Consider the following 26,807-nt stretch of genomic DNA (forward strand, 5'->3'; position numbering starts at 1 on the left):
ATCCATTCTGTCCACTTGAAACCCATTCTGTCCCCTTGAAAGCCATTCTGTCCCATTTAAAGCCATTCTGTCCCCTTGAAACCCATTCTGTCCCCTTGAAACCCATTCTGTCCCCTTGAAAGCCATTCTGTACCCTTAAAACCCATTCTGTCCCCTTGGAAGCCATTCTGTCCCATTGGAAGCCATACTGTCCCCTTGGAAGCCATTCTGTCCCCTTGAAAGCCATTCTGTCCCCTAGGAAAATCCATTCTGTCCCCTTGGAAGCCATTCTGTCCCCTTGAAAGCCATTCTGTCCCCTTGAAAGCCATTCTGTCCCCTTGAAAGCCATTCTGTCCACTTAAAATCCATTATGTTTGTGCTTTGTATTTTAAGTATGTCTTGCCCTGTTGAAATGGCCTGCCATAAATTTCTCAACACAAACAGCAAATAGGCTTTTCTTTGACCAGGCCTTACTGATTAAACAGCAGAAGGCTGTGACTTAACTAACAGTAGCTCTACACACTACCAGTGACTGTGACCTAACTAACAGTAGCTCTACACACTACCAGTGACTGTGACCTAACTAACAGTAGCTCTACACAGTACCAGTGACTGTGACCTAACTAACAGTAGCTCTACACAGTACCAGTGACTGTGACCTAACTAACAGTAGCTCTACACACTACCAGTGACTGTGACCTAACTAACAGTAGCTCTACACACTACCAGTGACTGTGACTTAACTAACAGTAGCTCTACACAGTACCAGTGACTGTGACTTAACTAACAGTAGCTCTACACAGTACCAGTGACTGTGACCTAACTAACAGTAGCCCTACACACTACCAGTGACTCTAACGGTGCTTATGCTGTTTTGTTGCTTACCCCCTCTCTTCTCCTCTCTTTTCTCTTCTTCCTCTCTTTCTCTTCCCTCTCTCTGTTCTCGTACCTAACCTCTTTATGTATCTCCTATAAAAGTGCCCATAAATGGTAAGTCGCCAGCCCTCCCTGGTCCTGGTCTTGGGCTTGGTTTGGGAAAGGAGGTGGTGTCACAGGAACACACAGATACCAGTGAGAGAGCTGCTACATTGAATATGATTATTATTGTTTTAATTATTATTGCATGGCCAGTGGACATGCTAGCATTTCACTACCATCTGTATGGTATCGTACCTCTTGTTTCCACCTTTGAAGCCGTTAGCCTAGCATGATGCCATCACTGCATTTTCATGTTTTATCTCCCAGATCCTCACTTCCTTGTTTTTTGAGTTGTTTTTGTTTGGTTGTATTGAGCAATGTTGCTTCAGATGGTGCCTGCCTTCCTTAGCCATTGTGTTTTGCTGTAGCCCACATCCTTCAGGTCATGGACATCTTCATCGCATCTCTGCCTCATTCTGCCACAATATGAGAGAGGGGTTGGATTCGGAGGTGTATCAATTTTATTTCATTTTTTTTTACAAATTACCGCCTCTTTAATGTATTTATATTAGTGAGCACCTTCGGTACTACTTCTTCTCACAGCGTAGTCACAAAATTAGACCAATCACAACCCCAATGTTGTCCAGTTGATACACAGTTGGAGCTGAGCCTTCTCCTCCTCACCACGTTCACTCATACTGCAACTCTACCATGTCACGGCTATATACCAATATCCACACTAACATACCACTTAGAATGTACGTACACCTGATAGCCTACCTGCTTCAAGTGGTAGTATGCTAGTATGGATATTGGAACCCTGGCCGATATCTATCTATTACCATTATGTCTAGGGCCAGGAGTTACTCCTTGTCAGGGGGAAACTCCCGGTCCTATAGTATGTGACTCACACGATAGCATTATCTATCTAGGCCTGTACGACAGCATTATCTAGGCCTGTACAACAGCCTTATCTAGGCCTGTACGACAGCATTATCTAGGCCTTATGACAGCATTATCTAGGCCTTATGACAGCATTATCTAGGTCTGTACGACAGCCTTATCTAGGCCTGTATGACAGCATTATCTAGGCCTGTGCAACAGAATTATCTAGGCCTTACGACAGCATTACCTAGGCCTTATGTCAACATTGTCTAGGTCTGTATGACAGCATTATCTAGGTTTTATGACAGCATTATCTAGGCCTGTACGACAGCATTATCTAGGCCTGTACGACAGCATTATCTAGGCCTGTACGACAGCATTATCTAGGTCTGTATGACAGCATTATCTATGCCTTATGACAGCATTATCTATGCCTTATGACAGCATTATCTAGGCCTTGTGACAGCATTATCTAGGTTTTATGGCAGCAGTATCTAGGCCTGTATGACAGCATTATCTAGGCCTTACAACCGCATTATCTAGGCATTATGTCAACATTATCTAGGCCTTATGACGGCATTATCTAGGTTTTATGACAGCAGTATCTAGGCCTTACGACAGAATTATCTAGGCCTATGTGAAAGCATTATCTAGGTCTGTATGACAGCATTATCTGGACCTTATGACAGCTTTATGTAGACCATATGACCACTATTATTTAGGCCTTATGACCACCCGTAAAGGTTATCAAGAGTTCACTCACTATCCTGACCTGCTGTACCTTCTCTCCCCTGTCTCTGTGTGTGTTTGTGTGTGCCTGCCTGCCTGCCTGTCTGTCTGCTCTGTCCAGACGACAGCCAGACGATGGGTGGTGGTGGTGGTAGCTGCAGTGACACCAGTAGTCTGGTCCAGTCTCACGGCCACTCCCTGAGAAAGAGAGAGGGGACTGTAGACACGCCCTACCAGACAGGCCAGCTCCACCCTGCTATCAGAGTTGCTGACCTGCTTCAGCACATCACACAGATGAAGTGTGCGGAGGGATACGGCTTCAAGGAGGAGTATGAGGTGAGAGAGAGAACATCACTTTTGACCTTTCAACTTTTCCCTTTGACCTCCTCTCCTTGAATCTCTGTGAGCTCGTTCCAATACTTGTAAAAATGTATCAGTTGTCCTTTATTCAAGTTGGAGTATGAAGCCGGACAAAAAAACTCTTGGAAATACACCCTCACTCCTCGACCCCTCTCAACTGAATCACCATGGCCTTGTTCCATTTATTTGAAACTGTATCCATCCATCTTTCCTTCCTTCATTGAAGTAGTTAGTGATCTAACTTGATTGGACAGGTGAAAGAAACTGTATGAGGTGAGACACGTCCCCTTTTGACCTTTCACCTTGACCTGACTGGATCAATTCCATTTCTCCTTCCATTTCTCCTACATTGTTGTCTGAAGTGTACTCCTCACTGACTCCTACGATTCAGATTCAAGAAATGGACAATACATACTGTAGTTGTCAATATATGGTTCTTTTTTAATGCTTAAATTAGATCCAAATGGTACCCTGGTGCCCTTTATGGTGCACTACAGGCCCTATGGGTCTTGGTCAGAAGTAGTGCACTATAAAGGGACTAGGATGCCACTTTAGTTCCCCTGATGGACAATGATGACCAGTTTCTGTTCCTGTGTGTTCACAGTTGCAGATGGTTTTGTTGATTCATCCTGGTCCTTTTCGGTGGTAGACTGCCTCTTCTGCAGTCGTTTTGTTGTCTATCGTTGGGTTGTTGGTAGGCACGAGCACACACGTGTGTGTGTGTGTGTGTGTGTGTGTGTGTGTGTGTGTGTGTGTGTGTGTGTGTGTGTGTGTGTGTGTGCTCTCACCCGTGTGTGTATTCTGTGTGGAACCACTCAGTGGCGTCCGTCAGGAGGCCTTTGGGAGTTTAAAACTGTGTGCCAAAGCGTCTTTAGTTTGGTGTTTAACTCATTCAAGTCATATTAAAACCCACTGTGAGTGACTGTCTCCCTCTCGTCAGTAGGTCACACCACAGCCTCCTGCTAACCACAGACACAGACGGACAGTTACTCTCTCTCTCTCTCTCTCTCTCTCTCTCTCTCTCTCTCTCTCTCTCTCTCTCTCTCTGACACCCAAACTAAAGATCTCTCCTCCTCCGTCGAGTCGAGGAGCAAGGACCATCATTCTCATTTCCTGTCATTAGGCTAGCGGCTGGCTGGGCCTGGCAGAGATCCATCCTGCGTCTCTGTCCCTTAGCAGTCAGAGTGATGACGTGGTGTTAGAACCATTACAATGGTTCCTATCTCACCATGGTCCCCCTCTATCATCTCATCTCCCAGGGATAGGATGGATGGATGGATGGTACAAGCAGGAGTGGTTTCTCTCTCTCTCTCTCTCTGTCCTCGCTCTCTCTCTCTCTCTGTCCTCTCTCTCTCTCTCTCTCTCTCTCTCTCTCTCTCTCTCTCTCTCTCTCTCTCTCCTCTCCTCTCCTCTCCTCTCCTCTCCTCTTTCTCTCTCTCCACTCTCTCCTTCCTCTCTCTCTGTCCCATTTCCCCCATCTCGCTCGCTCTGTGTGGGAGACATGTATCAGTAATTAACTCCCTGTTTTCCCCCAGAACAATTTCACTATAATCCTTGACAGTTAAATAACACAGCCTGAGTTTCCCTTGCTCCCTACTGTTATTTTCTGAGGCAGCCTCCCTCCGTAGCTCCCTACCTACAGCAAACATACTGTTCTTTTCCGAGGCAGCCTCCCTCCGTAGCTCCCTACCTGCAGCAAACATACTGTTCTTTTCTGAGGCAGCCTCCCTCCGTAGCTCCCTACCTGCAGCAAACAGACTGTTCTTTTCTGAGGCAGCCTCCCTCCGTAGCTCCCTGCCTGCAGCAGCTGCAGCAAGGCTGTTCTTTTATGGGTCAGCCTCCCTCCGTAGCTCCCTGCCTGCAGCAGCTGCAGCAAGGCTGTTCTTTTATGGGTCAGCCTCCCTCCGTAGCTCCCTACCTGCAGCAGCTGCAGCAAGGCTGTTCTTTTACGGGTCAGCCTCCCTCCGTAGCTCCCTACCTGCAGCAGCTGCAGCAAGGCTGTTCTTTTACGGGTCAGCCTCTCTCCGTAGCTCCCTACCTGCAGCAGCTGCAGCAAGGCTGTTCTTTTACGGGTCAGCCTCCCTCCGTAGCTCCCTACCTGCAGCAGCTGCAGCAAGGCTGTTCTTTTACGGGTCAGCCTCCCTCCGTAGCTCCCTACCTGCAGCAGCTGCAGCAAGGCTGTTCTTTTATGGGTCAGCCTCCCTCCGTAGCTCCCTACCTGCAGCAGCGGGTCTGTTTAGGCACTGGGGGGGGGGGGGATAGAAGCTGTTTCTCTCTGCATCTCGCTGCCCTGAGGGCCTGATCCATTATGGATGAAAGGTGTTTGGGTCCCAGCTCAGCACTGTGGAGACGCAGCAGAGACAGCCACAGAGTCAGTCACATGGCACTGCAACAGTCAGACTGACTTTCCCCCCTCATTACTGTCCTGTCTATCTATTCTAACTGCAGTCCTCTACAGTGCAGACCTTTACTGCTCCTAAAGCCTGGAGATGCTCCACAGAGTCGGTCACAAGGCACAGCGACAGACACACAGTCAGAGAGAGAGAGAGAGAGTTACTGATTGACCCCCCCACTACCTTACTGCTGTTACCATCAGACAGAGAGTTACTGATTGACCTCCCCCCATTACCTTACTGCTGTTACCATCAGACAGAGAGTTACTGATTGACCCCCCATTACCTTACTGCTGTTACCATCAGACAGAGAGTTACTGATTGACCCCCCCCATTACCTACTGGTGTTACCATCAGACAGAGAGTTACTGATTGACCCCCCCCCCCATTACCTTACTGCTGTTACCATCAGACAGAGAGTTACTGATTGACCCCCACCATTACTTTACTGGTGTTACCATCAGACAGAGAGTTACTGATTGACCCCCCCCCATTACCTTACTGCTGTTACCATCAGACAGAGAGTTACTGATTGACCCCCACCATTACTTTACTGCTGTTACCATCAGACAGAGAGTTACGGATTGACCCCCCCCCCCACAAATTTTATCTATCAATCTTACTCTACCTCAAACCTACAGGACGGACAGGAGGGAAGAGTGGAGGACGACAACATTGTCACTTGGCTAAGAGCGAATCATTTTTTTGTGTTCTTGTTCCAATGCTGTCTTCATATTTATATTCGTATATCAATCTGTCAGGTGAAAATGCCTTTGTAAAACATTTTTTGGAGGGGGGGTGAGATTTGGAGGCCAGTGCATCATTCTATCTAAACTGTTCACTTATATTGTACTGTATCTCTCTCCGACTCCATGCCTTCTTACGTTAATCTATACGTATAACTTTGGATCAGATCAATGAGGTAAGATTATATCTATATATATTTTTTTTGGTTATTTGTGATTTATTTATTTTTAGATATGTAGAGAATATAATTTGTTTGCATTGTGAAGGGCAGAATGATGGTGGTGGTGCTTGCTGTGTATTGAAATTATGAAACAGACAAAAAAGGTGGATTCCCACATTAGGTCACGTGACTGTGAAACGTTTTATAAATATTTTTTTGGGGGTGGGGGGGACCCTTTTCTCAAGACATTGAGATGTACAGTACGTTACCCAACATTTATAAGGCTTTTGTAAAGCATTCGTAAACGCATACATACTCATGGAAAAATACCAATTGGTTCAAGTTTTGACCAAAAGCATCTTCAAGCCTTACGGCAGCTGACATAACCTGACATAGGTAGACATAACCTGCCTTGAAGTAAAAACCAAGCACCTTCTGAATGTTACATACGATCAGATATTGTACATCGCTATGGGCCGGGTTACCAGACCCAGAATAAAACCTAGTCCAGGACTAAAAATAAAAAATACTTTCAATAGAGTCTGAATTTAACTGCGTTTTTTAATCCAGGAGCAGTCTGTAATCTTAATCTGGAGAATCGGTCCAACAGTATATGTCAGCTAGTATGTTGTATGCATGATGCTAATCAGTGAATGCTGCTTCCTTGTGAAGTGACTTTGTCACTATGTATGCTTTATACATGCTTTATAGAGTCCTGTTTTGATATGTCAACCGTGACAGAGTAAGTATTGCATGCCCGAATTGTTCTGCACGCGTCACTCACTCTGTCAGCACTCTCGTTCTATAGGTTCACTGTAGCGGTTCCCAAAGGTTCTCTGAGGAGGTTCTTAAGGAGACCCCAGAAGAACCCAACAGAACCATTTTACCAGGGCCACGTTCCCCACAGTCTAACCCAACAGAATCATTTTACCAGGGCCACGCTCACCACAGACTAACCCAGCAGAACCATTTTACCAGGGCCACGTTCCCCACAGACTAACCCAACAGAACCATTTTACCAGGGCCACGTTCACCACAGACTAACCCAACAGAACCATTTTACCAGGGCCACGTTCCTCACAGACTAACCCAGCAGAACCATTTTACCAGGGCCACCTTCCTCACAGACTAACCCAACAGAACCATTTTACCAGGGCCACGTTCCCCACAGACTAACCCAGCAGAACCATTTTACCAGGGCCACGTTCCTCACAGACTAACCCAACAGAACCATTTTACCAGGGCCACGTTCCTCACAGACTAACCCAACAGAACCATTTTACCAGGGCCACGTTCCTCACAGTCTAACCCAACAGAATCATTTTACCAGGGCCACGTTCCCCACAGACTAACCCAACAGAACCATTTTACCAGGGCCACGTTCCTCACAGACTAACCCAACAGAACCATTTTACCAGGGCCACGTTCCTCACAGACTAACCCAGCAGAACCATTTTACCAGTGCCACGTTCCTCACAGACTAACCCAACAGAACCATTTTACCAGGGCCACGTTCCCCACAGACTAACCCAGCAGAACCATTTTACCAGGGCCACGTTCCCCACAGACTAACCCAGCAGAACCATTTTACCAGGGCCACGTTCCCCACAGACTAACCCAACAGAACCATTTTACCAGGGCCACGTTCCTCACAGACTAACCCAGCAGAACCATTTTACCAGGGCCACGTTCCCCACAGACTAATCCAGCAGAACCATTTTACCAGGGCCACGTTCCTCACAGACTAACCCAACAGAACCATCTTGATCATTTTACTTTGTATTTGTTCCTTTTTTTCCCTTTTCCTTAATAATACAGTTTTTTTTAATCTTGAAAAAGAATGTTCCATATGTTTAGGACAATCCTCTCCACTGGAATAATGATATACTAGTATATTATTATTATTTTGTTTTTATGCAGCTCATCTGAAAACCCCACAAATTCATTCTCGTCAACTTGAAGGAGTCTCCTTTCCTTTCCTCAAATTGGGAATTGATGAATTAATACAAGGGGGGAAAGTCACTAAATTATTCCACTTTTCTCTTCTGTTCTCTCTCTGCTTTTTCTTCTTTCATAGCTCTGTGTACTTCCCAGTAACCATACTGCTGTTCTGTTGTCACTTGACTGTGGCCTCCACATAATGACTGTGTGTTTAAAGTGTTAGCATTCACACTGGTTTTGAGTCCCAAATGGCACCCTATTCCCTTTATAGTGCACTAATTTTGACTACTTTGGCCTTGGTCAAAAGTAGTGCACTATATAGGGAATAGGGTGCCATGGGCTCTGGTCAAAAGTAGTGCACTATATAGGGAATAGGGTGCAATTTAGGGCGTAACCAGTGTTATGATTACTCACACAGACACAGACAGGAACAGGAAGTCAGACAAAGCTGGGTAATTAAAAAGTAGCATATAACTGCAGTGGTACATAATCTCACTGACGCTACTGATGAAGAGGAGGAAGACTACAGCAGCAGCAGAAACACTTTTTGATGTTGTTTCCTCTTAATTCTACTGTTTGTAAATACTCTTGTCTGCCCTCCATAGTCTTTGTCATACTGGGTTATAGACAAATAGAAAAGGATTGAGGAAAGGGTCTTTGAGACTGTCTGAGAGAAAACGTTCCACCGGGATGCTGGCCCATGTTCCACTGTTGTGTCAAGTTGCCTGGATGTTAATACACACGGGAAACTATTTAGCGTGAAAAACCAGCAGCGTTGCAGTTCTTGACACAAACCGGTGTACCTGGCACCTACTTCAAAGGCACTTAACCTCTTGGGGCTAGGTGGGACGCTAGCGTGCCACCCGTGGTGCACTCCATCAACAGCAGGTGCATTTCAAGAGCGGCAAATTTGAATCCAAATAAATGTCAAAATTCAAATTTTTCAAAAATACAACTATGTTACACCATTTGAAAGATAAACATCTCCTTAATCTAACCACGTTTTACGATTTCAAAAAGGTTTTACGGCGAAAGCATAAATTTAGAGTATGTTAGGACAGTACATTTACAAGAGTTGTGTGTAATGTTTTGTCAAGTCAAAGACAGGGTCACCAAAACCATAAAACCAGCTAAAATGATACACTAACCTTTTACAATCTCCATCAGATGACACTCCTAGGACATTATGTTAGACAATGCATGCATTTTTAGTTCTATCAAGTTCATATTTATATACAAAAACAGCGTTTTACTATGGCATTGATGTTGAGGAAATCGTTTCCCTCCAATAACCGGCAGTCAAGTCAGCGTCACAAATTAAATAATTAAAATTAGAAAACATTGGTAAAATATTATATTGTCATTTAAAGAATTATAGATTTACATCTTTTGAACGCAATCAACTTGCCAGATTTAAAAATAACCTTACTGGGAAATCACACTTTGCAATAATCTGAGCACTGTGCCCAGAAAAATACGCGTTGCGATACAGACTAGACGTCATGTTGGGGAGATCTAAAATCGAAAATACTATGTAAATAATCCATTACCTTTGATTCTCTTCATCAGATGTCACTTCCAGGTATCACAGGTCCATAACGAATGTAGTTTTGTTCAAAAAAGCTCATCATTTATGTCCAAAAATCTCCGTCTCGTTAGCACATGATGTAAGCCAGCCGGACTTCTCGTCATGAACGAGGGGAAAAAATATATTTCCGTTCGTTCAAACATGTCAAACGTTGTATAGCATAAATCATTAGGGCCTTTTTTAACCAGAACATGAATAATATTCAAGGTGGACGAATGCATAGCCTTTTATAACGTATTGGAACGAGGGTACCCAACATGAAGTAGCGCGCCAGGTGTCTAATGGGACATCACCGTTCCATGGCTCTTGTTCGGTCAGATCTCCCTCCAGAAGACTCAAAACACTTTGTAAAGGCTGGTGACATCTAGTGGAAGCAATAGGAAGTGCCAAAATATTCCTAAACCCCTGTGTTTTTCAATGGGATAGGTTTAAAGTCAATACAACACATCAGGTATCCACTTCCTGTCAGAAAATGTCTCAGGGTTTTGCCTGCCAAATGAGTTCTGTTATACTCACAGACACCATTCAAACAGTTTTGGAAACTTTAGAGTGTTTTCTATCCATATATAATAAGTATATGCATATTCTAGTTACTGGGTAGGATTAGTAACCAGATTAAATCGGGTACATTTTTTTATCCAGACGTGCAAATGCTGCCCCCTAGACCCAACAGGTTAAGTATTTAGTCTTGTTCATTCATCCTCTGAATGGTACACATACACAATCCATGTCTCAATTGTCTCAAGGCTTAAAAATCCTTCTTTAACCTGTCTCTTCCCCTTCATCTACACTGGTTGAAGTGGATTTAACAAGTGACATCAATAAGGGATCATATCTTTCACCTGGATTCACCTGGTCAGTCTATGTCATGGGAAGAGCAGGTGTTCCTAATGTTTTGTCCACCCAGTGTATATTAGGTAGCCTTACATGGATATTAAACCCTTAATAAATTTTGTGACAGTGACATTCAGGGAGGATGACATTGGGCTGCTATTATCACATCCTCTCCCCTCCTCTCCCAAGATGCACTGCTGTGAGGAAATCTCCCTCCTAGTCCATCTAGAAGATACATATCTATTTTGGTTTGTATCACGTTTCAGACAATGTCGAATTAACAACAGTTTATTCATCCAACAGGGGCAGGAAAAAGGCAGGTCAAGGGCAGGCAGAGGTCTGTAATCCAGAAAGGTGGGGCAAAGGTACAGGACAGCCGGCAGGCTCAGGGTCAGGGTAGGCAGAAAAGGTCAAAACTGGGAAAACTAGAAAACAGAAACAATCGAGAGACAGGAATAGAGGGGAAAACGCTGGTAGGCTTGACGAAACAAAATGAACTGGCAACAGACAAACAGAGAACACAGGCATAAATACACAGGGGATACTGGGGAGGATGGGCGACACCTGGAGGGGGGTGGAGACAATCACAACGACAGGTGAAACGGATCAGGTTGTGACAGTTTGACTGGCCCCATGAAGACAGGGACATATTTTTACCATATTAAAGCTGTTTCTCAGAGAGACAGGCAGTGTCCCAAATGGCACCCTATGCCCTATTTAGTGCACTTGGTCCCCGTAGATCCCTGGTCTAAAGTAGTGCACTACATAGGGAATAGGGTACGCAGACTCGGTGAGAGACAGGCAGTGTCCCAAATGGCACCCTATGCCAAAAAACACAGGCAGTTAGGAACCAATATACACAGGCAGTTAAGAAAGCGAAGGCTAGCTTTTTCAAACAGAAATTTGCATCCTGTAGCACAAACTCCTAAAAGTTCTGGGACACTGTAAAGTCCATGGAGAATAAGAGCACCTCCTCCCAGCTGCCCACTGCACTGAGGCTAGAAAACACTGTCACCACCGATAAATACACAATAATTGAGAATTTCAATAAATATTTTTCTATGGCTGGCCATGCTTTCCACCTGGCTACCCCTACCCCGGTCAACAGCCCTGCACCCCCCCACAGCAACTTGCCCAAGACTCCCCCATTTCTCCTTCACCCAAATCCAGATAGCTGATGTTCTGAAAGACCTGCCAAATCTGGACCCCTACAAATCACCCGGGCTAGACAATCTGGACCCTCTTTCTAAAATGATCTGCCGAAATTGTTGAAACCCCTATTACTAGCCTGTTCAACCTCTCTTTCGTATCGTCTGAGATCCCCAAATATTGGAAAGCTGCCGCGGTCAACCCCCTCTTCAAAGGTGGAGACACTCTAGACCCAAACTGCTACAGACCTATATCTGTCCTACCCTGCCTTTCTAAGGTCTTCGAAAGCCAAGTTAACAAACAGATCACTGACCGTTTTGAATCGCACCGTACCTTCTCCACTATGCAATCTGGTTTCAGAGCTGGTCATGGGTGCACCTCAGCCACGCTCAAGGTCCTAAACGATATCATAACTGCCATCGGTAAGAGACATTACGGTGCAGCCGTATTCATCGACCTGGCCAAGGCTTTCGACTCTGTCAATCACCACATTCTTATCAGCAGACTCCATAGCCTTGGCTTCTCAAATGACTGCCTCGCCTAGTTCGCCAACTACTTCTCAGACAGAGTTCCGTGTGTCAAATCGGAGGGCCTGTTGTCCAGACCTCTGGCAGTCTCTATGGGGGTGCCACAGGGTTCAATTCTCAGGTCGACTCTTTTCCCTGTATACATCAATGATGTCGCTCTTGCTGCTGGTGATTCTCTGATCCACCTCTACGCAGACGACACCATTCTGTATACTTCTGGCCCTTCTTTGGACACTGTGTTAACTAACCTCCAGATGAGCTTCAATACCATACAACTCTCTTTCCGTGGCCTCCAACTGCTCTTAAATGCAAGTAAAACTCAATGCATGCTCTTCAACCGATCACTGCCCGCACCTGCCCTCCCGTCCAGCATCACTACTTTGGACGGTTCTGACTTAGAATATGTGGACAACTACAAATACCTAGGTGTCTGGTTAGACTGTAAACTCTCCTTCCAGACTCACATTAAGCATCTCCAATCCAAAATTAAATCTAGAATCATCTTCCTATTTCACAACAAAGCATCCTTCACTCATGCTGCCAAACATACCCTCGTAAAACTGACTATCTTGCCGATCCTTGACTTTGGCGATGTAATTTACAAAATAGCCTATTTACAAAATAGCCTCCAACACTCTACTCAGCAAATTGGATGCAGTCTATCACAGTGCCATCCGTTTTGTCACCAAAGCCCCATACACTACCCACCACAGTATGATCTCGTTGGTTGGCCCTCGCTTCATATTCGTCACCAAACCCACTGGCTCCATGTCATCTATAAGTCTTTGCTAGGTAAATCCCCGCCTTATCTCAGCTCACTGGTCACCATAGCAGCACCCACCCGTGGCACGCGCTCCAGCAAGTATATTTCACTGGTCACCCCCAATGCCAATTCTTCCTTTGGCCGCCTTTCCTTCCAGTTCTCTGCTGCCAATGACTGGAACGAATTGGAAAAATCACTGAAGCTGGAGACTCATATCTCCCTCACTAACTTTAAGCACCAGCTGTCAGAGCAACTCTCAGATCACTGCACCTGTACACAGCCCATCTGTAAATAGCCCATCCAACTACCTCATCCCCATATTGTTATTTTTTTCTCTCCTTTGCATCCCAGTATCTCTACTTGCACATTCATCTTCTGCACATCTATCACTCCAGTGTTTAATTGCTAAATTGTAATTATTTCGCCACTATGGCCTAATTATTGCCTTACCTCTCTTATCTTACCTCATTTGCACACACTGTATATAGACTGTTTATATTGTGTTATTGACTGTACGTTTGTTTATGTGTAACTCTGTGTTGTTGTTTGTGTCGCACTGCTTTGCTTTATCTTGGCCAGGTCGCAGTTGTAAATGAGAACTTTTTCTCAACTGGCCTACCTGGTTAAATAAAGGTGAAATAATGTTTTTTTGTTGTTTAAATGTAGTGTACTAGGTCCCCATAGATCCCTGGTCAAAAGTAGTGCACTACGTAGGGAATAGGGTACGCAGACTTAGAGAGAGACAGAAACGCTAAACGACTAGTATGTCCTTTTAGACTTTGGTGGCTCTCTGCCTGTCTGCCTAGCTCCCTTCGCTGTGCTCTGCGTGTCTGCCTAGCTCCCTTCGGTGTGCACTGTCTGTCTGCCTGCCTAGCGCCCCTCGCTGTGCACTGCCTGTCTGTCTAGCGCCCCTCGGTGTGCTCTGCCTGTCTGCCTAGCGCCCCCTCGGTGTGCTCTGCCTGTCTCTCTCTCTGTAAGGGAAGGCTTTCCGTCTTTTAGACAAATGGCATCGGTCGGTCGGGCCCCAGCGTATAGCTAGAGACGGCTGGAACTCTCTGAGACGTTGCAACATCGATGATTGAGCAGGACTCTCAATCTCAGGTTTATTCTCTAGCTAACAAAGTGTCTCTGGGTTTAAAATACATGAATAGAGGGAAAGCGTTCGTCTCTTAAGAAGCCTGGATGTTGATTGTTCATCATTAGCATTACTCTTCCAGAGTTCCTTGAGTCTATATTTAAATGTTGTTACGTGGCTCGAGGTTGAAATGAAAATGCATTGGGGTGTAATTTTCTGATGAGCCGAGTTGATTACTATAAAAAATGAACAATAACATGGGTTTGTATAGAGCAATCTGCTGCCTTGGAGCCCACACACACACAGGCGCACACACACACACACACACACACACAGGCACACACACACAGGCACACACACACACAGGCACACACACCAACCCCCCTGTGAACGGCAGTGAGGCTGGTGTATTTTCATAATTTGTCTTAATTGTGCCTGGTATGGGATCAGTATGGAGATATCCCCACAGAGAGACAGAGAGAGATATCCATATTTCATGAGCCAATAATCTGAGTACTGTGGATCTGATCTGAAGATGAGGCTTTATTCTCCCTGAGCTGGGTTGAACGAGTCCAGACGGAGTGACGGGAAGGGAGGGAGGGGTAGACAGACAGACAGACTGACAGACCAACAGGCTGAGAGGTAGACAGACAGACAGAGGGACGGGAAGGGAGGGAGGGAGGGGTAGACAGACAGACTGACAGACTGAGAGGTAGACAGACAGGCTGAGAGGTATACAGGCAGACAGAGAGACGGGATGGGAGGGAGGGGTAGACAGACAGGCTGACAGACCAACAGGCTTAGGGGTAGACAGACAGGCAGGCAGACAGGCAGGCAGACAGACAGACAGACAGACAGACAGACAGACAGACAGACAGACAGACAGACAGACAGACAGACAGACAGACAGACAGACAGACAGACAGACAGACAGACAGACAGACAGACAGACAGACAGGCTGAGAGGTATACAGACAGACAGGCTGAGAGATACAGACAGACGGAGAGATGGGAAGGGAGGGAGGGGTAGACAGACAGACAGGTTTAGGGTTAGACAGACAGACGGACATGGGCTCTTGTTTTCGGCTGCCGTGTTGCTGGCGGAACTATTTCAGCGTGACACACGCTGTGCGACTTCCTAATGGGCTCCCTGTTTGACATGAATCCCCAGGAACCTTTCTCCTCCCGCTGCCTTCTCATGTCAAATAATGATGTGGATACAACCCCATCTCTCTCTCTCTCTCTCTCTCTCTCTCTCTCTCTCTCTCTCTCTCTCTCTCTCTCTCTCCCCTCCTCTCTCTCTCTCCCCTCCCCCCTCTCTCTCTCTCTCTCTCTCTCTCCCTCTTTCTTTCTCTCTCTCTCTCTCCCCTCCTCTCTCTCTCTCCCTCTTTCTTTCTCTCTCTCCCCTCCTCTCTCTCTCTCTGTCTCTCTCTCCCTCTTTCTTTCTCTCTCTCTCCCCTCCTCTCTCTCTCCCCTCCTCTCTCTCTCTCTTCTCTCTCTCCCCTCCTCTCCTTTCTCTCTCTCCCCTCCTCTCTCACTCTCTCCCCTCCTCTCTCACTCTCTCCCCTCCTCTCTCACTCTCTCTCCCCTCCTCTCTCTCTCTCTCCCCTCCTCTCTCACTCTCTCCCCTCCTCTCTCACTCTCTCTCTTCCTCTCCCCTCCTCCCTCTCGCTCTCCCTCTCCCCTCCTCTCTCTTGCTCTCTCTATATCTCCCCTCCTCTCTCTCGCTCTCTCTCTATCTCCCCTCCTGTCTCTCTCTCTCTCCTTTTGGTCTCTCTCTCCCTTTTTTCTCTCTTTCCAATATTTCCTTTTTAGGAGCCGACAGAGAATATTTTGACCTTTAACTTGGTGTTATCATTTAAAGAGTTGACACATGACACCACATCTCATGTTCGTCTCTTCTGTTCTTCCCTCCCTCCCTTTTTTCTCTCTCCCTCTGTTCTCTCTCTACCTCTCTTCTCTCTCTTCCTCTTCTTCACTCCCTCCCTCCCTCCCTCTGTTCTCCTATCTCTCCCTCTCTTCTCTCCCTCCCTCCCTCCCTCCCTCCCTCCCTCCCTCCCTCCCTCCCTCTCTTCTCTCTCTACCTCTCTTATCTCTCTACCTCTCTTCTCTCCCTCCCTCTCTTCTCTCTCTACCTCTCTTCACTCTCTCCCTCTGTTCTCCTCTCTACCTCTCTCTCTCTCTCTCTGTTCTCCTCTCTTCTCTCCCTCTCTTCTCTCCCTCCCTCCCTCCCTCCCTCCCTCCCTCCCTCCCTCCCTCCCTCCCTCCCTCCCTCCCTCCCTCCCTCCCTCCCTCCCTCCCTCCCTCCCTCTCTTCTCTCTCTACCTCTCTTCTCTCCCTCCCTCTCTTCTCTCTCTACCTCTCTTCACTCTCTCCCTCTGTTCTCCTCTCTTCTCTCTTCTCTCCCTCCCTCCCTCTCTTCTCTCTACCTCCCTCCCTCCCTCCCTCCCTCCCTCCCTCCCTCCCTCCCTCCTCCTCCCTCCCTCCCTCCCTCCCTCCCTCTCTTCTCTCTACCTCCCTCCCTCCCTTTTCTCTCTTCTTCCCTCCCCTCTGTTATTCTCTCCCTTCCTTTAGAGCTTCTTTGAGGGACAGTCCGCTCCGTGGGACTCCGCTAAGAAAGATGAGAACCGCATGAAGAACCGATATGGGAACATCATTGCATGTGTGTATAATAATAAATAAATAAAGCATAATCCTCCTCTCTGATCAATATTAATTTATATTATATGTGTCATTCTAATTTCTTTGTCTGTGTAAGGCCTCTGCTTGACTCTGCTATTATCAGTCAACAGAGTGAAGTCTGGGGTTATGCCAATGAAAAATACACTATGTGGGTCAAAACTATAATCGTAATATCCTTTTATTTTGATAAAGCCTGTATGTATTTGAGCTTTCATTGGTTACCGCTCCATCCCTAGCCCACTGTAGGCCTGCTGTGGCCCTGTAATGATGCTTCCTCTCTCTCTCTCTCTCTCTCTCTGTTTCCTTCTCCTCCCTCTCTGTACCTCCCCCCTGGTTAATGCTATTCATTCTGATCTGGTTCCTCTCCTCCCTCTCCTCCTCTCTTCCAGATGATCACTCCCGAGTCAGACTCCAGCCCCTGGAGGGAGAGCAGAACTCTGATTACATTAATGCAAATTACGTTGATGTAAGTACACACACCAGCCAGCTACACACACACACACACACACACACACACACATCAGCCAGCTACACACACACACACACACACACACACACACACACACACACACACACACACACACACACACACATAAGCCAGCTACACACACACACACACACACACACACACATAAGCCAGCTACACACACACACACACACATCAGCCAGCTACACACACACACACACATACACACACGGTTGCTGCCGCCGATGTTCTCGGAGCGAGAGGGTAGCTGCCAGTGCGTCATTGTGAACCTTTAGGACACATCGACACACACTGCCTTTATGTAAAGTCCTATCTCTTCTTCTTTCAATGAGACGTGTTTGTGGGAATCCGAATCAGGAGCTGGTTGATACAGAGAAGGCTGATGGGAAACTGAGTTTATGGAGGTTTGATTACAGTTTGACACATTAGTCATTTAGCGGGCACTCTTATCCAGAGCGACTTAAAGTAGCGTATTTATCTCAAGGTAGCTAGGTGAGACCACCACATATCACAGTCATAACAAGTACATTTTCCCTCAACAAAGTCGGGATCAGCAAACTCCGAGCTAGTAGATAGGACTGGGAATTATCCACAAAGCAGACAGAGCAGACCAATATAAATCATAGTTCACCTATGACACATCATAGGGAGTAATGACAGGACATAGTTAACCTATGACACATCATAGGGAGTAATGACAGGACATAGTTAACCTATGACACGTCATAGGGAGTAATGACAAGGACATAGTTCACCTATGACACGTCATAGGGAGTAATGACAAGGACATAGTTCACCTATGACACATCATAGGGAGTAATGACAAGGACATAGTTCACCTATGACACGTCATAGGGAGTAATGATAGGACATAGTTCACCTATGACACATCATAGGGAGTAATGACAAGGACATAGTTAACCTATGACACGTCATAGGGAGTAATGACAAGGACATAGTTAACCTATGACACGTCATAGGGAGTAATGACTAGGACATAGTTAACCTATGACACGTCATAGGGAGTAATGACAAGGACATTGTTAACCTATGATACATCATAGGGAGTAATGACAAGGACATAGTTAACCTATGACACGTCATAGGGAGTAATGACAAGGACATAGTTAACCTATGACACGTCATAGGGAGTAATGACAAGGACATAGTTCACCTATGACACATCATAGGGAGTAATGACAAGGACATAGTTAACCTATGACACATCATAGGGAGTAATGACAGGACATAGTTAACCTATGACACGTCATAGGGAGTAATGACAAGGACATAGTTTACCTATGACACGTCATAGGGAGTAATGACAAGGACATAGTTCACCTATGACACATCATAGGGAGTAATGACAAGGACATAGTTCACCTATGACACATCATAGGGAGTAATGGCAGGACATAGTTAACCTATGACACGTCATAGGGAGTAATGACAAGGACATAGTTCACCTATGACACGTCATAGGGACTAATGACAAGGACATAGTTAACCTATGACACATCATAGGGAGTAATGACAAGGACATAGTTAACCTATGACACATCATAGGGAGTAATGACAAGGACATAGTTAACCTATGACACGTCATAGGGAGTAATGACAAGGACATAGTTCACCTATGACACGTCATAGGGAGTAATGATAGGACATAGTTCACCTATGACACGTCATAGGGAGTAATGACAAGGACATAGTTCACCTATGACACATCATAGGGAGTAATGACAAGGGCATAGTTAACCTATGACACATCATAGGGAGTAATGACAGGACATAGTTAACCTATGACACGTCATAGGGAGTAATGACAAGGACATAGTTCACCTATGACACGTCATAGGGAGTAATGACTAGGACATAGTTAACCTATGACACGTCATAGGGAGTAATGACAAGGACATTGTTAACCTATGATACGTCATAGGGAGTAATGACAAGGACATAGTTCACCTATGACACGTCATAGGGAGTAATGACAAGGACATAGTTAACCTATGACACGTCATAGGGAGTAATGACAAGGACATAGTTAACCTATGAAACGTCATAGGGACTAATGACAAGGACATAGTTAACCTATGACACATCATAGGGAGTAATGACAAGGACATAGTTAACCTATGACACATCATAGGGAGTAATGACAAGGACATAGTTAACCCATGACACGTCATAGGGAGTAATGACAAGGACATAGTTAACCTATGACACATCATAGGGAGTAATGCCAGGACATAGTTCACCTATGACACATCATAGGGAGTAATGACAAGGACATAGTTAACCTATGACACGTCATAGGGAGTAATGACAAGGACATAGTTAACCTATGACACATCATAGGGAGTAATGACAAGGACATAGTTAACCTATGACACGTCAAAGGGAGTAATGACAAGGACATAGTCAACTGACTGAAGCAAAGACGTTTTCCACTATGAAGACTGTTGACTAAGAATAGGCTATGTTGAGTTTCCTGCCGAGAAAACCCGTTCCCTGACAATAGTAAAGTGTTAGCAGTGAGATATGATGTATTAGTGACTGGCCTCTTGTAGCTGAGTGCTCGATCTAACTACCTGACTCCCTAAGTGGTTTTCTCCTCACCAGATCAGACGTAAATTCATAATGCTAGGTGCTCACTCTCACACAGCACCCTGACACTTCTAAGCGTAAATTGATAATGCGGCGTGTTAAATGATTTACCTCTCTAACAGCATTCAGTTCATGTCCATTACGAGGACAGGAGAGAGTTCTGCGGAGAAGAGAGAGAGTGCGTGTGTGTGTGTGTGTGTGTGTGTGTGTGTGTGTGTGTGTGTGTGTGTGTGTGTGTGTGTGTGTGTGTGTGTGTGTGTGTGTGTGTGGAGACTCACAATATCAGCTAGTGGGTCATTATCAGAAAAATATGTATGAATGTTTGTGCTCTCTGAAAGCCTTTCTTACCCATCTCCTGTCCTGCCTAATCAACTCTTCTGTATAGAACATCTCCACTAGGGTTAATATGCCGGTGATTAGCATTCAGGAAGATATGAATAAGTCACGAGGCTAAACAGGGTAGAACAGGAGTGGGGGAACATGCAATCACACACGTACACATATTACCTGATTTTGGCTCTTCCTTCTTAAAAATAATTCCTATAACGATTACTTTCCACATTCACATTTAATCCATTTGTTTTATTATTGCATTTCATCGGCCCAGCTGAAGGGGTGTGGGGGGGGAGAACAATCAGGAGCTGATGAGAGAGGGAAGAGGGAGGGAGGAGAGAGGGAAGAGAGGGGAGAGAGAGGGAAGATGGAAGAGAGAGGGAAGAGAGAGGGAAGAGAGAGGGACGAGGGAGGAGAGAGGGAGGAGAGAGGGAGGAGGGACGGAGGAGAGAGGGAGGAGAGAGGGAGGAGAAAAGGAAGAGGGAGGAGAGAGGGAAGATGGAGGAGAGAGGGAAGATGGAGGAGAGAGGGAAGATGGAGGAGAGAGGGAAGATGGAGGAGAGAGGGGAGAGGGAGGAGAGAGGGAAGAGGGAGGAGAGAGGGAGGAGAGAGGAAAGAGGGAGGAAAGAGGGAGGAGAGATGGAGGAGAGAGGGAAGAGGGAGGAGAGGGAGGAGAGAGGGAAGAGGGAGGAAAGAGGGAGGAGAGATGGAGGAGAGAGGGAAGAGGGAGGAGGGAGGGAGGAGAGAGGGAGGAGAGAGGGAGGAGAGAGGGAGGAGAGAGGGAAGAGGGAGGAGAGAGGGAGGAGCGAGGGAAGAGGGAGGAGAGGGAGGAGAGAGGGAAGAGGGAGGAGAGGGGGGAGAGGGAGGAGGGAGGGGAGAGGGAGGAGAGAGAGAGGGGAGAGGGAAGAGAGAGGGAAGAGGGAGGAAGAAGAGAGAGGGAAGAGGGAGAAGGGAGATGGAGAAGAGATTGAAGAGGGAGGAGAGAGAGGGGAGAGGGAGTAGAGAGAGGGGAGAGGGAGAGGGGAGAGGGAGACGACAGTCAGGACTAGGCCCAGCTGAGGAGAGGAAACAGGGGATGAGAGAGAGAGAAAGATAAGTCTTTAAGTCTTAATGTTTTGTTTCCTGTTGTCTCTCCTGAGGGAAGACGAGGAAGGGGACAAATACAATTTCAGGGATTATTTTAGATTAACGTAATCCATGGGACTAGCAGTTCTATTGTGGAGATCAGTGTAGTTTGCTATATCTGGGGATCATCAACACTTTGGATGCTTGTTATCTAGATAGATGTGTGTGTGTGTGTGTGTGTGTGTGTGTGTGTGTGTGTGTGTGTGTGTGTGTGTGTGTGTGTGTGTGTGTGTGTGTGTGTGTGTGTGTGTGTGTGTGTGTGTGTGTGTGTGTGTGTGTGTGTGTGTGTGTGTGTGTTCGTTCGTTCGTTCGTTGCATTAGTCTCCTCTGCATTTTAGGGTTGATCTCTTTATATTGACTGACAACAACAGGTTTCTTGACAAACGTCTCACCACTTCTGAATGTATGACGATGAGTACGTCTTGGTATTCCAAAGGCCGTGATTTTAATAATTTGTTTTTCAGGGCTACCACAGGCCGAACCATTACATCGCTACCCAAGGTAAGATGTGAAATGATCAACTGTGTGTGTGAGCATTGCCTTCGTGCTTCCGTGTGTGTGTGGATGGGTGGATTCATTTGTTAAGGCTGTCTGTCTTGTTTTTTTAAAGTTTTTTTTTTAAAGTGAGGCTGTATTCAGGTGTGCTCAGACATCTCTCTCACTTTTCAACCTCTTGTGTGTATATATATGTATGTATGTATGTATGTATGTATGTATATATGTATATATATTGTCGTGTCTTTGGGGTACCATTAAACTGAAGACATGTTTATCAATTAACTCCCTGTAATTATTATCACGCCATCAAACTGATTCATCGTTTAATTGCAATTAACTAGGAGATCGGGGCACCAAGGAAAATATTCAGATTACAAAGTTATAATTTTCCTAATATAACTTTCCTATATTATAACATTATATATTATATTCTATTATAGTATAGGCCGATTATCTTCTGGTTTAAATGGTGTATTTTACCTCGCGTCCAGTCTCATTCCAAACGTCGTAAATTGTTGTATCTGCACGAACCCAGTCTTTACTAAGAGTCATCCATACATCAATTGTCTTAAAATCATTTATTTACTAAACTAATTAATTCACAGAAAGTATACAAACAGTAATTATCATCACAAAGAATTGGTAGAGTAATGTGCCCTAGTGGGCTAAAACAGGCATGGCTTGTCTGTTAGACAATGGGTCATAAAGGGCAGCTGAGAAGACCCTACAGAGTTCATTAATATTAACAATTGACAATTGAACGCTCACTCATTCGGGAACAATTGCAATCAATATATATTTACGCTCAGTGTGTCGTCGGGATCCTTGTTGGAGCGTCGTTCTGTGGAGAGTTTTGTCTCTCTCTCTCTCTCTCGGTTAGAATGGATCTTTCAAAGCGACATTCATTAATGTCATAGAATGGATGTCTCGTTGGTCTTCGCGTACAATGATATAATTTACTTAGCTGCAGACTAATAATTAATATCATAGACTTGTTCTTATTCTGTCAGTATCAATAGTCTAAAAGTTAACCACGTGGTATAGTTCACTTTCAGTAGAGTACTTGGATGGTCAAACCTATTGGCCAACTCGCAATGGAGTGGAGGCCGGGTCTGGAGAAATGTATATCAGGGTGGGTTTTATAGTGACATAGAACAGCTTGTCACATGACGCCTGGTCCTGTCTGTGTCCCTGGGGGCGTGCCGATGACTGAGTTAAGCTTGGAACAAAAATACAATTCTATCACATTAACATCAGTACATAGCATCTCAATGTATTACAAATAGCTTTATCCTTATTAATACATTCTATACAACCATGTGGATGCAAGTCTCAAGGCTGAGGCTATTATATAAACCGTTTTATGGTAATATGGCTATATTGTCTCTTCTGAGTATCACAAAATTGTACCAAGCGGACCAGTTCGTAGCTGGATTCTTCACCAATCTTCCATACCTTCTCCAGAACACAAAGGTCGCTTGGCTCCCCAATTCTGTGAGTTGGAAGAATTCCCTGTGTCTCTCTATGGGCCATGTGGCAAGAGATTCTCCTCTTAGAGTTTTTACAACCCTTTCACACAGGGCCTGGGTGGGGAAGGTAGGTTGGGGGGATGGTGCAAGGGGGAGGGGGTCAACTGTCCTCCCTGTACTCAAAGAGGCCAACATCATGACAATATATATATATATATATATATATATACACAAGAGGTTGAAAAGTATATATATATGTATGTGTATATATATATATATATATATATATATATATATATATATATATATGTGTGTGTGTGTGTGTGCATGTTCCTTGTAGAGCATTGCTTACATTCTCAGACAAGTGTGTGTAACACACACACACACACTGTCGTGTGCTAGTGGTGAACAGGTCAGCTGTTTGTTCAACCACAGCCAATTGCTAATAACCCATCTGCATGTCACCTGCCTTTATGTAAAAAATCTGAGGCCTGCATTCGACCCTGCTAATATAGAAAATGAGCTGTAAACATCAGTCAGAGGAGACGGAATGATTTGTTGACATGAAGTGCAGGAGTTTTCTGCCTGATTCAGATAAGCTTTGTTTCTGCTTATAATATGCAGCGTTTTGGTAGGCTATTTGTTAGTCAACTTGTCTATAATTAGATCCATACAGCTTCTCCTCTGTCATTACATGTTGCCCTAGAAGACCGAATAAACATCTGCACACCACAATAATGTCATAAATGATAGAATGAATGCTTCAATCTAGTTGATATCGATAAAGTTTTCTCTGTCATCTCTGCTTCTTTGACGGAACAAAGAGGTTTAGGGACCGGGGAGAAAATGCAATAAATAAAACATTTTTTTTAACGATTTTCTGTGCAAAATTAGTTTGACTGGTTGTAAGGAAGTAGAAAGGTGTAAAAATGTCCCAAAATGTTTCTGATAAGATTTCAGTTCAGTTTGGATGCATATTTTAGGTGGTTGAAATACTATCAGCTGTTATGATGCTGATAAAGACAGCAGCTCCACAGACGGTCCCTAACTGTTCTGGTCCTCTCTTCTAGAAGATTAGACTACTGTTGTCACGTCCTGACCATAGTAAGATGTGATTTTCTATGGTAGAGTGGTCAGGGCGTGACAGGGGGTGATTTGTGTTTTTCTATTTCTATGTTTTAGTTCTAGTTTTTCTATTTCTATGTTGGGGTTTTTGGGGTTGATCTCCAATTGGAGGCAGCTCGTCCTCGTTACCTCTGATTGGAGATCATATTTAAGTAGGGGTTTTTCTTCCTGGGTTTTGTGGGTGATTATATTTTGAGTAGTGTTTGTTTCTCTCTGCGTCACGGTTTGTTGTTTTGTAAATTCATTTATTTATGTTTTGCAAAGTTTCACGGATTTAATAAAATGTGGAACTAAAACCACGCTGCACTTTTGACCGATCCTTTGGACAGCCGTGACTACTGTTCTGGTCCTCTCTTCTATACCATTAGACTTCTGTTCTGGTCCTCTCTTCTATACCATTAGACTTCTGTTCTGGTCCTCTCTTCCATACCATTAGACTACTGTTCTGGTCCTCTCTTCTATACCATTAGACTAATGTTCTGGTCCTCTCCTCTATAACAGACAACTGTTCTGGTCCTCTCTTCTATACCATTAGACTACTGTTCTGGTCCTCTCTTCTATACCATCAGACTACTGTTCTGGTCCTCTCTTCTATAACATTAGACTACTGTTCTGGTCCTCTCTTCTATACCATTAGACTACTGTTCTGGTCCTCTCTTCTATACCATCAGACTACTGTTCTGGTCCTCTCTTCTGTACCATTAGACTACTGTTCTGGTCCTCTCTTCTATAACATTAGACTACTGTTCTGGTCCTCTCTTCTATAACAGACTACTGTTCTGGTCCTCTCTTCTATAACAGACTACTGTTCTGGTCCTCTCTTCTATAACAGACTACTGTTCTGGTCCTCTCTTCTATAACAGACTACTGTTCTGGTCCTCTCTTCTATACCATCAGACTACTGTTCTGGTCCTCTCTTCTATAACATTAGACTACTGTTCTGGTCCTCTCTTCTATAACAGTCTACTGTTCTGGTCCTCTCTTCTGTCGTGTCTTTGGCTATGCCGGATTAAGTGATATGACATGCTAACCTATAAAATTCTCTCTGTAATTAATATTACCTGATTAAGCTAATCATGTAAATGTAATTAACTAGAAAGTCGGGGCACCACGGAAGAACGTTTATAGAGCCGTTATCTTCCGAATAAACTCTGAAAATACTTAGTAATATTTTACATCGATAGCAGTCAATATTAACCCTTATCTTATTTTCAGTCTCATAATGAAAGTTGTAAATTCTTGGCTATCTTCACGAACCCTGGCTAACAAGTTGAATCAGCAATACAAAATTGGGTTTAATTATTTATTTACTAAATACCTAAACTAATCACACAGAATTACAAATACACCGAATACAAATGATGTCATACATGATGGCTGGTTACACAAAGGAAAGGGGGTTGGGCTTGAATGAAAGAGTGGGAAGATTTAGGAACAAAGAAACAGCAGCTATGCTATCGTAAATACATTATCTTATGCATTCTAAATTACCGCCCATTTGGAAAAGGAAAATGCAATAAATATTTACTCTGAGCTGCGCTTCGGTAGATTGGTCGTAGATGCTGGCCGGGTTGGCCAACAGATCTTCCTGTAAACTCGGAAGAATGTCTCTGGTGGTAAATTGGATACGTGGTGGTATCTTCATCCGTCTGTTAGACTGGATCCGTCGTCCGTCCTTTCCTAGCCCACGTCTACAGCGGCCGCTGCTAACTCAACGGCTAGGAAGTATCACTTCTGTAGTGAATAAGCTCAAAGTTCATACCATTCGCCATCAAAGCTCACGCCGAGGTTGGCTTAGTTCTGTTCTTGACATGTGTGTCCTTCTAACGTAGAGGCTGCAGACCTCACATGCTGGAACAACCTGGGCATCTTTTCGTCAAAGGCTTATATAGTGGAGAGGGGGGAAGGATGTGTTCATCGTTTATAACCCCTCCTCTTCACAGGGGTGGGCCACTGATCAAGCAGGGCACTTTCCTTATGAAAACCCAATTCTCTCATTTGGAAGCTAAAATTACATTTAATCTCCTAACAAACAATTTCAATATCAAACATTTCAATTGCATAACAATACCATGTGACTCTGATAACTAGAGGGTGTATACTTTCTCAGGTACAGTTTATGTCGTCCTGTCATCAATCATAATGTCCCAGATAACAACGAACTGACATCCATACTCATTACGTTATCAAGCATATTTCCAACTGGTTTTATTACCAAAATATGGTTCCTTTCCCCATTTGTTTGATGTTCCCAGACTCTCTATATTTAACAGGACAGCAGTCCTTCAGTAGGGTCAGTAAGAGAGGGGAAGGGAGAAAGGTATTTATGGGGGGGGGGGGGGGTCATAAACCTTACCCACAGGCCAACGTCATGACACTTCTATAGCATTAGACTACTGTTCTCGTCCTCTCTTCTATACCATTAGACTA

General features: G+C 44.8%; 1 protein-coding gene across 8 annotated transcripts in view; it reads left to right on the forward strand.

Annotated features, from left to right (window-relative positions):
* The window catches only part of LOC106595545 (receptor-type tyrosine-protein phosphatase mu), a 633,856-nt gene that overhangs the window by 504,623 nt on the left and 102,426 nt on the right, over positions 1-26,807 (forward strand). For 4 of the 8 annotated variants that reach the window (XM_045694494.1, XM_045694496.1, XM_045694497.1 and 1 more), the window contains 5 exons: positions 2,633-2,847; positions 6,178-6,186; positions 16,623-16,710; positions 17,120-17,196; positions 21,750-21,786. In XM_045694494.1, coding sequence (XP_045550450.1) covers positions 2,633-2,847; positions 6,178-6,186; positions 16,623-16,710; positions 17,120-17,196; positions 21,750-21,786 — 426 coding nt within the window. The remainder of the gene's footprint in view (positions 1-2,632; positions 2,848-6,177; positions 6,187-16,622; positions 16,711-17,119; positions 17,197-21,749; positions 21,787-26,807) is intronic. The other 4 variants (XM_045694495.1, XM_045694499.1, XM_045694501.1 and 1 more) reach the window with 1 other exon arrangement.

The sequence above is a fragment of the Salmo salar genome, chromosome ssa14 (assembly GCF_905237065.1).
Source record: "Salmo salar chromosome ssa14, Ssal_v3.1, whole genome shotgun sequence".
In the NCBI taxonomy this organism is placed as follows: Eukaryota; Metazoa; Chordata; class Actinopteri; order Salmoniformes; family Salmonidae; genus Salmo; species Salmo salar.